This window comes from Pygoscelis adeliae, unplaced genomic scaffold (genome assembly GCF_000699105.1).
Source record: "Pygoscelis adeliae isolate BGI_AS28 unplaced genomic scaffold, ASM69910v1 Scaffold232, whole genome shotgun sequence".
Taxonomy (NCBI): Eukaryota; Metazoa; Chordata; class Aves; order Sphenisciformes; family Spheniscidae; genus Pygoscelis; species Pygoscelis adeliae.
In genome coordinates, this window is record NW_008824473.1 from 3,730,686 (window position 1) to 3,742,412 (window position 11,727).

Sequence of the window (11,727 nt, forward strand, 5' to 3'; positions counted from 1 at the left end):
TGTCCCTGGGGGGCAGCTGGCAAACAGGCTCCTAACGCCGAAAGCCAGCCCGGCGGCCACCGGCCAGCTGTCTTCCTTATTTTAGGAACCGGCTTTTCCGGCAGCTCAGACTGGTTTGAAAAGCCAAGTTGTGACACTCGTTTATGAAACCCTTCTCGCCTTTCAAAATCCTCTCATATCTCCGCGGCGGTGCTGGCAGCCTTGTAGTTCGCTTGTGGCTCGGGTGGAAGCTGTCAGGGAGGTGCTGGCGAAGGGCAGGTGTCGGCGCGGCTCAGGGCTCCGGGAGCCCTTCGTCGCTGGCGCTCGGCTGGAGGATGCACCGAAAAGGGTTGAGTCACGCCGGCGGTGGGAAGGCAGCGCTCCAGATCCCGCACCGCAAGAGAGCGGTGTCGGAGTCGTGCAGAAGGCGCTCACGGATAGAGGGGGGACCAGCTGCCCTCGGCGTTTTGTCTGGTGTTTCTTTTGAGGCGTGCTGTCTGTGTAACACCTCTGTGAAAGGGTGTTTTATTGGAAATGCTGGCATGCTTTTCCTAATCTGCCGTGCAAGGAAGCGTTGCTACAGGAATGGGAGTCAACAGAGGGGAAGAAAGTACATCGGTATGCATACCGCCAACTTTTTCAGTGTAAAGTGTACCTCAAATTGTTTTTTGGTCATAGACCCTGAGCAGGTGAAGATCGCTCTTGGTCTATTTGGAGCTTCGTCTTTACAGGGAAGAACTTCCTTCCTGAAGTTTGATGGGAAGCCCTGCTAACAAGGAGGGAAACAGGACGGATCTAATTAAATATTGGCAGCATTTAACTGGATGTTTATTGATACTGAGAAATAACAGGCCGTCAAGGAAAGCTTCTATGATGTAGGAAAAATCTTGATACAGTGCCAAAGGAAATTTGCCCCTGAGTATAAGTTCAGCTAAACACTTCCTATAAAAATCTAAAGTCAGTGCAAAAGTTTTTTGTGTGTTAGAAACAGACGTCTTCTCTGAAAAGTTTAAACAAATAACTGTTCCCCAGTAGCTTCCAAAAATTACAGGATTACAGCAGAGCTAATTGCTAAACAAAGGTGAAACAGACTTCTTCCTGCCCCAAAAATAAATAGAGAAATGCCAAGATTTTTAAAGGTGTTAATCTTTTAATTGGTGCAAATAACTATGCTTTTAAAAATCCAACTCCAAGGGCTTTAGGCCTTTCATAAAAGTAGTGATTGTATACACAACCACATATGTACCATTTTGACTTACAATCTGCGGTTGGCAAACTATGAAAAAGACTTCTAATGTCCTTTGGTGTTAATAGTGAGCCTTAGCTTGCTGTCAAATTTGTTCATAAAGAGCATAAGTATTGAAATCTTTCACATCTCTGAGGCAGTAATTTGAAGGCCAAGGAACCTCCTCTTGACCCTTTTCTTGTGCATCATTAATGTAGCTGGCAAAAAACCCCCACCTTCCAGTCACTGAAACTTAGTTTCTTGTATATGTATTGGGTTTATTATTTGACTATAGGTGATGCCATGCTTTCTAGCCGGATGGCTAGTTATTACTGGTGATATAACTTGAGTTATGAAAGTATGTTTAAAAAAAAAAAGGAATTCTTTATTACATTCCTGTTTTTTGTAACTCAGCTGGCCATCAAGCTGCAAAGGAGGAATACAAAAGCTACAAAGATACTGTTTATAGTTTTAGTCACTTATTTGAAATTCTGATTCCGGAAGTTTTAAAACATCAGATGTTTCTTTTTTGTACTTCTTCTGTTCCCTGATCACCTTTTTATTTCTTCCACAGTTGTAATTTCTGTTTTTAAAAGCATCTTCACAGTGACTTTGGCATATTTTCAAAATAGAAAGTGTTATATACTCGTTACTACTGAACATTGCTCATTTAGTTTTTGAAGTTAGTATCTCCATGCTGTCTTCAACTAGGTCCTCATTTTTAGGTCCTTTCCCTGCAAGCTGTTTCTAAATTTTATGTATGTTTTCAGTGTGACATCTCGGGGATCCATCTGTTCTGTACTTTTGCACCATAACCCCCCCCTTTTATTCATTCTTGCCACTTTTCAGTTTCATGCATTGTTCGTTGTGCTGATCTAGAAAAAGGTAGACTTTCCCAAAAGACATCTGTGTGGAATGGCCGAGACACAACTTTCCTGCCCAGATATTTTGATTTTTGTCAGTGTATTCTTTAGAGAGCTGTCTTTTCTTTATTGTGTTCAACTCTGAAGGCTCTTTGTGGCCATTGTGTCCCCTCTACGTTGTTCGTCTACTAGTGGGACGGTGGCTGTTGCCTCTGGTCTGTTAAAGCAGAGCTTACTTCTTATATTTGCAAGATACCAAAACTTGAAAATAAAAAACCCAACCAAACCCCACTTTTTGTAACGAGGAGGTGTTTATTTTCAGCTCGTGGAAAACTGATTACTTTGACCTTCTTTTCAGCCTTCTTCCCATCTCTCATGTTTTGTAGTGAAGGACTCATCTGTTGTAAACAGTAGTCACGCTGCCCCATTAGTTTTTGTCTTCATTCTTTGTGTTTAACTGGCTGTCTGTTAGCAGTTGGTCTGTATTTGGGTGGTAAGATCCTATTGCTCTGTTTCTAATGATGCTTGAGTTGTTGGTGTTGAGATCTTGGCGTCTAGGTGAAGAACAGGGCTTTGCAGGCATTTCTGTAGCTCGGGTAGTACAGTTACTTTTTCTCTTACTCCCAGCTCAGGAGCAGAGATATTTACTTGTCTGGGATGCATTGCATCTCATGCCTTACCTATAATTTTCTTTTTTACATTTATAATTGCAGGGCTCGCTAGATAGCGTATTTATTCAGATGGATGCTGAACTACAGCTCTGCTTGTGCCCTCCCTGTGGGGTTGAAGGGAGCGCGTGTGCCTCTTCCTGGGCGCAAGGTCTGCTTGTGCGGAACTGATGGCGCGATGGGAAAGAAAGGTTTTATGCCCTATGAAGTCAGGAGTCATTAAATTTTACGGAGTCATAAAATAGCTGTCACACTTCTTTAGAAGTAAACAATATTACTGTCCTGTATTGCACTGTATTCTGTTTCTAGCACTAAGAGTTGTTTGATAACAAGGGCTTTGGCCTTCTTATCTTCTCATGCTTGTGTCTTGTTTGTTGCTTCAGGACCTTAATGTGTTTGGACAATAGTGCTCTTCTGTAGTATTTAAATCTGTGCTGGGAAAACTGTAAATCCATATTTGTTCAGACTTTCTCAAGGCTTAACATATTTTTCAAAGGTTTAATTTATTCTGAATTTAAAACTGCTGCAAAGAGTATCATAACTGAATGGAGTGTAGCTATAGACAGATAAATGACTGTGCAAAAATGATACGGTAGCGATCCATATTTATACCCTGCCATTTTAATGCATTAGCTCAACTCATTCATTATATAATTTTCTATTTCTTTTCAGAAAACAAGCTGCGGTCGTTGTCGTCCTTTTTGTTGTTAATGATGTTTCTTTATATTAGCTCGCGGTTTTGAGAAAAGAGACAATGACATTATGAAGTTCAGCATATTACTTCTACAACTCTAGTGCTAGTAGTAGGAACGTATGCTTCTCTGCAAAGTAAACAAATACAACTCGTGACAGCTGGGAAAGAAATACGCTGGGTGAGAGGCTAATTTTGCATCAGTCTTTCAACTCCAGGTATGCCTTTAAGGGTCAAATGTTAATTATGTAAAAATACATATGCAGGAGCCTGTGTGAAAAATTACTTTTCCCGTGGCATTCATAAGTCATTCTTTTGCTCCCCTGTATAGTCCAACTGAAACCAAAGAGCATCGTTCTGAATCTTTCCTTAGTTCACAAAGTCTGAGTTGTTCAATGTGTTGTGATTTATTTTTTTTTATGGAACGTGATATAACAGTGGCCTGGGAGCCTATCTTAAATGTGTGTGAACCTATTTGAACATGCAATGATCAATTAAAAAAATATTCCCAATCCCCCATTCTTTATATGGCTGGTGAAGGATGTTTAAATTATATTACAGCCTTGAAAGATAAGTTAATTGCATTTATGGTCTTGGTTTCCATAACGTCCTTGCAAATTTGTATTAAATTTTTGTTGCTAGACTGTACTACTTTGCAAATGGATGCTATGGGGTGTTTCTCCCAATCTTGAAAGTTACTTAATGACCTCTTTCCTTCCCACTCTTCTTCCCTGTGCATGCCACTCACCAGAAAATGCCACCTATTTGTACTAAGCTTTCTAAATCTAGCTTGGAATTGTGCTTTCTCTTTTAAAGGGAGCACATTGTTTTTTGAAATGTTAAAAGGATTTTACCAGGTAGTGTTTAATAATTTCTGTCTTGTATATTGCACGTAATAAGACATGCCACGCAGTGCGTTTTAGTGTGATTATAGCATGTCTGAAGTGTTTCATAAAGCAAATACTTTAATCAACCACGTAGTAATAACATTGTACTTTTAATATAAGCTTTCATCCTGGAGGTTTTAATAATCTCCAATTTGTAGTGCTAGAACTAGCAGAACTTAGTATGCAAATCTCATTGTGAAATGCAGCCAACTCTGGGGTGAAATGTGATGGGCGATTAACAATGCACAGTAGTGTTGTATAAGAAGTTGTGATATAAGGTGAAGAAAACATTGTGCTAATTGTCACCGAAGATTCTTGGTTTTGGGACGAAATGATTCGTTAGGTATGCTGAAAGCATGCGCTCAGGTATTGCAAAAGTGGAGGCATATGCTGTCTGTCTAAAGAGATGGTTGGACCATCTCTTAATGCCGTTGCCCAGGCTACCAACTTTTGTTTAGGTTCTCCCTCTGCTCTCGTGTCTTTCTGTCCAAGGCTATGTGAAGGCACATTCTTCAGTTTTTGGAGCTGAAGAGTGGAACAAAAGGCTTCCATTTCTTGTAAAGGATTAGTAAAGAAGTGCATATCCATTAATGCTGACACTTTCTCCATTTCAAAACATCCCATTTCTACTTGTGGATGTAGATGTTGGGACAGATAGGGGTCCAAGTTCTCAGGCTTTCTAGAACAGCTGCCATACAAAGGCCTTTCTATCATGTTCAGATTTCTAAAGCCTTTTTAAAAATTCCTCTCAATAAGAAATTGATTTTTATATCGTTAAAGTTCAGCTCCTTTGTGGAAGAAAGCTTTGACACCTGACCTCTTCATGTTCCCTTATGTAGACATATGTGTATATACATCTTCTTTGGATTGTTTGTTTTTGCACAGAATGGATTCACAAGTGAGCCTTACCTCTGGGTTGCATGATTGTGGTTTATGGATTGCATGGAAAGGAACTCTTGAACTATATAAACCAAAGAAAACTGTTTATAACATTAGATGCAATATTCTAACTTGTCTGCCTTACTGAGAAACTTGGCTACACCTTACCAATTGTTTTAGATATTATTCCTCCGCCTGTCAATGCACACAATCCACGTCTTCGTTAATGGAGTTACTAAACTTGCGTTTCAGAGCTGTCCTGCAGGACGTGTGTTTCTGCAGGGCAGCGCTTCAGAGATCACAGAACAATTTGGGTGGGAAGGGAGTCAGGGGCTCTCTAGTCTGAGCCCTGCTGTGAGCAGGACCAGCTTGGAGGTCAGGAGCAGGCGGCTCAGGCATGGCCTCACGCTGGAGAAGCTTTTCCATATGTTGAGTGGGAACCTCTCTTGTTCGAGTTTTTGTGTCTTGTCCTCCCACTGTGTGCTGCTGGGAGCAGCCTGGCTTCTTCTTTTTGATGACCTCCTCATAGCTGGTGGTGGGGCTGCTGTTAGGCCCCACTCCTGCCCTTGAGTGTATCAACTGGTCCTCCCAGTTCGATGTCATATGAAAACTTGATGAGCGTGCACCTGTGGTCCATGCTGGGATGTGCCTTGTTTAGTCTCTGTATCAGTGACCTGGAGGAGAATGACTAATGCCTTCACTTTGACATGCTTTGCATGTGCATCGTATTCTTTGCTTATACCCTTTTTTGCCTCTCCTGTTACTAACTGGGAGAGCTTGCGTCACCTTGCCTATTGTTTTTGTATGCTGTACTAGAAAGAAACTATATTGTGTTTTTATTTTCTTTAGAAACATAAAAAAGTAAAACTTAAACAGCTAAAATAAAAAAGACACGGGAGTAGGAAAACCAGTGTATGTTGATCACTTAACTGATGACCCCAGAGAAGGCTGGAATGAGGAGAGATGGTCCTCTCCTTACTGTTGGCAGCCCCGATAGCTTGCTGCTTCACCCCTCCTCACTTCCCTTTGACCAGTCTTCAGAACCTTTCTAAAATTGAACTCTATGTCACTGGGAGTTAAGTCCTTAATCAGTAAACTTGACCTTTTTATTACATTTTTTTTATTTGATTAGTAATAAAAGGCTGTAATATTTATGAAAGTTGGAAATAGAACATTCTTTACAAAACAAAGCAGGAAAGTATACTTAATTTTCAAAGTACGGAAAAGCCTGCGTGCTGCGGATGTCTTATAAAAGGTTATATAGCTGATTTGTCTGAAAAAAAAAAAAAGAGGATATATTTGAGAAAAAAAAATCTAAAACAAATAAGATTTTGGAGACGCCAAGATCTAGACACTAAAACTATTTATCTACTTCTGTCCCTCTCTCTCTAGATTTCAATCTATATATTTAAAAACCTGTTTCTTTTATCCCCTTATATTAAATCAAAAAATCCTTTATAAAATTACAAGTATTTCCAGATGGGCTAAAATACTGCAGTAGCATTACTTCATCCCATCTGCAATTGTCATCATGGAATTGGATAATGAACTTTTATTCTTTGTTGAAACTAGGATTGCGTATCCGTATTAAGATAACTTCTTTACTGATGTTTGCTTTGAGAATGCTAACTCTTCGGCCATCAGTCGAGTAGTGGCATGTTGGAGATGAGTAAGAGAAGTTAAATCTAAATGAAAGTCAGGGTTAAATAAGGATTGCAAGTTGTGATTCATCCATCCAGATTTTGAATCAAGTAGTGTTTCAAATTTATTTGCTTATTTTCTCTAAAGCTGTACTTTCAAATCAATACTGTTGTTTTGATTTCCAACAGATTCATAGGATTTTATTTTTATAGGTTGTCTTACTGATTAACATGGTTTAACTTTACCACAGGCTTGACACTTGATTTTTATTTTTATCTTTTCCGAATCAAGGCAGCATACCTGCTTGTGCGCTTATTGTATCAACAGCGTTCTCACTCTTTAGTTTTCCATCTTTCAAATATTTAAGGCTTGTTCAGATTGTAGACAAGTTATCAAGAAAGTAGTATGATACTAGTTTACTACTCCTGAAACTGTTTAGGCTGTAATTTCTAGTGTTTTCCAATTTGATATAGAGACCTAATTTAACATCAGTATGAGTGATATAAGGGCAGAGTTTAGTCTAATTCTTGTGTTGAGCATTCATGAGGGGAAGTGGTTTAAAATTCTGGCCTTTGCTTCTGATGTTTGCTTGCTTTTTGATGTATGAGAGTCTTGGATAAAAGCTTTTGTTGAAGTGTTGCACTGAAAATTATATAATTGCTTGTCAGCTTGTTTACTTCATTACTCTTGTGGAGGGAAAATACTTTTGTATTCCAGCAAGTAGAAGAGAAGCTTCATGGATACCTACCATGCTTTATTAAATGCAGTCTGCGGACACTAATTTTTCTCTCCTCCCTCTCTTTCAGACTCCAGGTAGAGGTGGGTCTCAGAGCTCAGATTCGGATTCATCTGCCACACCAGGAAATGCCGTGGACGTGAACAACGAAGGTTCCTCCGAGGTACTGTGCAGCATACGTGGGACTGGAGTCTTAAACCTTGGGTGCTGTTTCTCTAATTCATGAAGCTGTTGGGAGTAACTTTTTTGGTGCCCTACCTAAATAACAGCTGTACTAAAGAAGAATTGGTTGTTATTTTCTCTTCTAAGAATCGGTTGTTATTTAAATAAAAATAAGGGCATAAAAGCCATATAAATATGCAGCTCTTAATTAGGTTTATCTATCTAAATGGTCACAAGCAATCCTTCCTGCAATCCTAGAGATGAATTATTAAAATTAAAAGCAGTGAGACACAAGCTTAAGACTCCTCATTAATAAATCTTTTATGAGAGTTCCGAAAAATGGGGCTTAACATTTTGTGACGCTTGTACTCCCTTTTCATCTTTCTTCTACTAAGCTATAACGTATACTGGAAACCAGCTCCTCCTCATAAAATATCAAACGTGTTGGCTTTTGTTTGGTGTTGGCATGTAAATCTACCACTTCTAAATCCTATCAATTTTTTGTGCTGTATGCCATACTTAACCAGCAGAATAAGTTGTTATTCTTGCTTCAATCCCGTATTACAATGTCTTTGGATTTACAGTGTTGTCAAATATTAACTGAAAAATGCAAACTGACTTCACTGGCTGTTGAAGCTAGTTTGTGCTAATGTAGCCTGATTACCTAGCTTGGAAATGTTTCAAGCTTAGCATACAAATGCAGTGTAAGGTTAATTACTCCTGTTACAGCATTAAAGGGAGCAAAGTGCCCTTTCTTACACTGAATAAAGTGTATGACGATTCAAATACTCCTATGTTTGCTATGATAAAAGATAAGAGAATTTTTCACTGTGCTGTTTAAAATCCTAATTGCCTTCCATCTGTGCATCTGCTTATTTCCTGAAGCCTTATTACAGTCAGTATAATCAGACATTCCTTAATATTTTGCTGCATGTTATACGTCACGCATTTGTGAGTCCAAATCTGTTTTGTATGTATATTTACACTGTCCCTGAAGCAAATAAATATTCTAAAATCTCATTACTTTTGTAGTTAATTAAGGCATAAAAATATGCAGTGAGATAATCGCTTCCTTCCAAAGTTTGGCTAAAATTGCACAATTCTGCTAACATGAGTGCATTATCATGTACAGCTGGTGGATGTCACAAGGTACCTCAATACTAATGTAGTAGTATTTTCCTGACATAGCATGAGCTTTCAAAGTGGTAGTGTGCCTGCACTATTGCACCATTGGCTTTTCTTGCTACTGAGTTGAAACTGGGTCAGACCAAAGGCTGCTGTGTCACTTTTGGTTGATACTTTCTCACGTTATACGGTATCTTTTACTTGTCAATAATTTCACTATCTGTTGCATTAGTTACAAGTGGGGTGTTCTGCTTAGCATATCATTTCAAAATCTGTTTGAAAGTAAGCTCTGAAGCTGGTGATGGGTTTTTATTCTCCTGAGATTCACACGTTACAGCACGCAGCTTGAGCCTTTCCATTGGTCTTCCTTTTCCTGCGCAGCTGGCCTAAGGTGTCTCTCTGAGAACTTCTCTCCAGGAGCACCGTAGCCAGACTTTGCAGAATGTTTACTCTCCATTTTATCATTATGTTCCCACCAGTTGATTTGTTTTCACTCCAGTTTCTTGGCTAGATCTTCTAATTTGTATTGCTGCAAGATTCAAATGGAGAATAATTATTAAATCTGTGCAGATTCTCATGTTTCCTACCTCGTCAAGCCTGGTTGAAATCAATCCTGATTTTTGAGAATTGCAGTATGAAACAAAAGGAGTGGGGAAGTCTGAATTCAAACTGTTCCTTGCTCAAGGAGAGGTGAAAATCTGTTTTAGTCCCGTCTGTGGCCATGTCAGCACTTCAGATCACACATGGACCTGTAATCAAGTCTAGATACTTCTTTTATTCACTGTGCAATCTGCCCAAGGAGGAAACATTTGAGCCTATCCTACCTTTGTAGCTTAGGTCCCAGTGCAACTCTGTCTGCAATACAGGGTTGCTAATACTCCATGCTTGCAGTGAGTCTACTAGCGTGCTTATGCTTTCATTAGTGTAATGTGGCTGTGTTAGCTAGACAGGTTTGCCACAGACATCCTTTTTGGAAGGGGCCTTAACCTTTCCATGCATGCACGAAGGGTTGTGTTCAGTCTGCTCTCCCTGCCTCTGTAGTGCTCTGCCATGGAGGTGCAGGCATCCTCCAGCCACCAGTGTGGAGAGAGGCACAGAGCACTTTACTCTCCACCCTGCTTTTTCCTGGTGTTTAAGCACGTAGTGTCTGTCTTGAAGATGTAAAGCTGTTGTTCTTCAGAAACCGATTTAACTTTTGGCTTTGGTAAATCTCTGGTGAGCATGCTGAGGTTTTTTTTTAAATTCTACCCAGGAAGGTGCATATTTTTTGCTAAGTGAGCGTGCCAGCCAGATGTGCAGCTGCACTGGCACCTAGGCCTCTCCCGCTGCCGCAAACTTGCAGTAATTTGCAGAGGTATTTCTGCAATCTCACCACACCACCCTTGCCTCTCTCTCTGAAACATCTGAACACCCTTATGGGAAACTGTGTGGTGGATCTGACGTGATGCCTTATAATGGTCCCTTCACAATTTGTTATGCAGCTTATTCCTCTGTCACATGAAGGGGGTACCAAGAGTGTCTGGAAAACACATAGTAGTATGCAGCATGATGCTGGCTTTTAAAGTGTGTTTTAGATTTGTTTATTTTCATGTTCTTAATAACTGTTCCTTCTTGCCTTCTCCATGGTATTATGTGGTTTGCAAAAACTATCTTTCCAAAAGGAAAACAAACTTTGCTTTTGGTGATTGTAGAGAACTTTCAGCATAAGAATTTGAACAGCATTTGAGTCCAAATCTGCTTTTTTGTCTTTATTAGTTTCTTAAAAACAAATATGCATTTCACAGGGCTTCATCTGTCCACTATGTATGAAAGTGTGTGTAACTCCCACTGATCTGTCTGAACATTACCAGAATGAGCACACTGGGACAGAAGGAAGACAGGAGCTTCGTGACCTCCCAGCTGTTACTGTGGGTCTTGTTTATTTTGTTTCAATAGCTTTGGTAATGGGCTGCTTTAAATGAACATACATCTTTTCTTATAGCTTGGGTGACGGCTTTTCAAATTGTTTCTTTTGATTCCTTGCTGAAATGTAATTTGATCTCTTATGCATGATTCCAAAGTGTACATTCAGCAGAAGAATTAATCTGTGTCTAGCTTTCTGGTTTGCAGTTGTCTCTCACATGAAACATTTGCAGTATTGGGAGACTTGCTGTCACTGATGTATTCTTTCTGAACAGCTTTTGCTTGATATTCTTGTAAATAAGGCTATTACATTATTTGATTTACTTCACTTCAGACTCAGTGTAGTGATAAATGCAGTGTCGGATCTGGTACATCCTTTGTGAAAAGAAATGTTTCGAGCTCTTATTAGCTAACTATTTTTAAAATGGATTTCTAGTGGGAGATAGGTACGTTGGGTAAAAGATGGAACAGAGGACAGGAATATAAAAAAAACTAGAAGCTTCTCGAACATGTTTAAGAGCCTTACATATTGCAGCAACATTTTAAAAAGAATTATAAAAACAATTTTTTAATATAGAATTTTATTGGAATTTTTTTTATGCCCCAAACAAAATGCAAAGGCTGTTTCAGTTAATAGACATTATAAGTAGTAGTGCATTTCTAAATTCTTCCAATTCCTTATTTTAATTGTGCAGTTTTACACTCCTCAATTGGAAGAATTTAGATTCTGTAAGGTAACAGCCCCCAGCTGCACAAGGCTATCTGAATTTTTTCTGCTGTGAACCTTCAGAGAATATACTTGACTTTTGGGGGCCGGCAGCTTGCCATGCACTAAATGGGTTTGTATGGAGGTGAAGTTTTGCATTCTTTCTGCCAACGTTACTTTTGTTGAGTTTTGGAATCAAAGTGTTTATTCTAGGCTGTGTGAGCGATGTAATTTTGTTGTGTTTGCTGCTGTATGCATTTGCT

The 11,727-nt window shown here is 39.4% G+C and overlaps 1 protein-coding gene across 1 annotated transcript in view; it reads left to right on the top strand.

Annotated features, from left to right (window-relative positions):
• EEA1 (early endosome antigen 1) overlaps nucleotides 1–11,727 on the top strand; it is a 76,479-nt gene that overhangs the window by 2,163 nt on the left and 62,589 nt on the right. Inside the window, exon 2 of the mRNA XM_009321361.1 lies at nucleotides 7,640–7,732. Within this exon, the coding sequence (XP_009319636.1) occupies nucleotides 7,640–7,732 (93 nt within the window). The remainder of the gene's footprint in view (nucleotides 1–7,639; nucleotides 7,733–11,727) is intronic.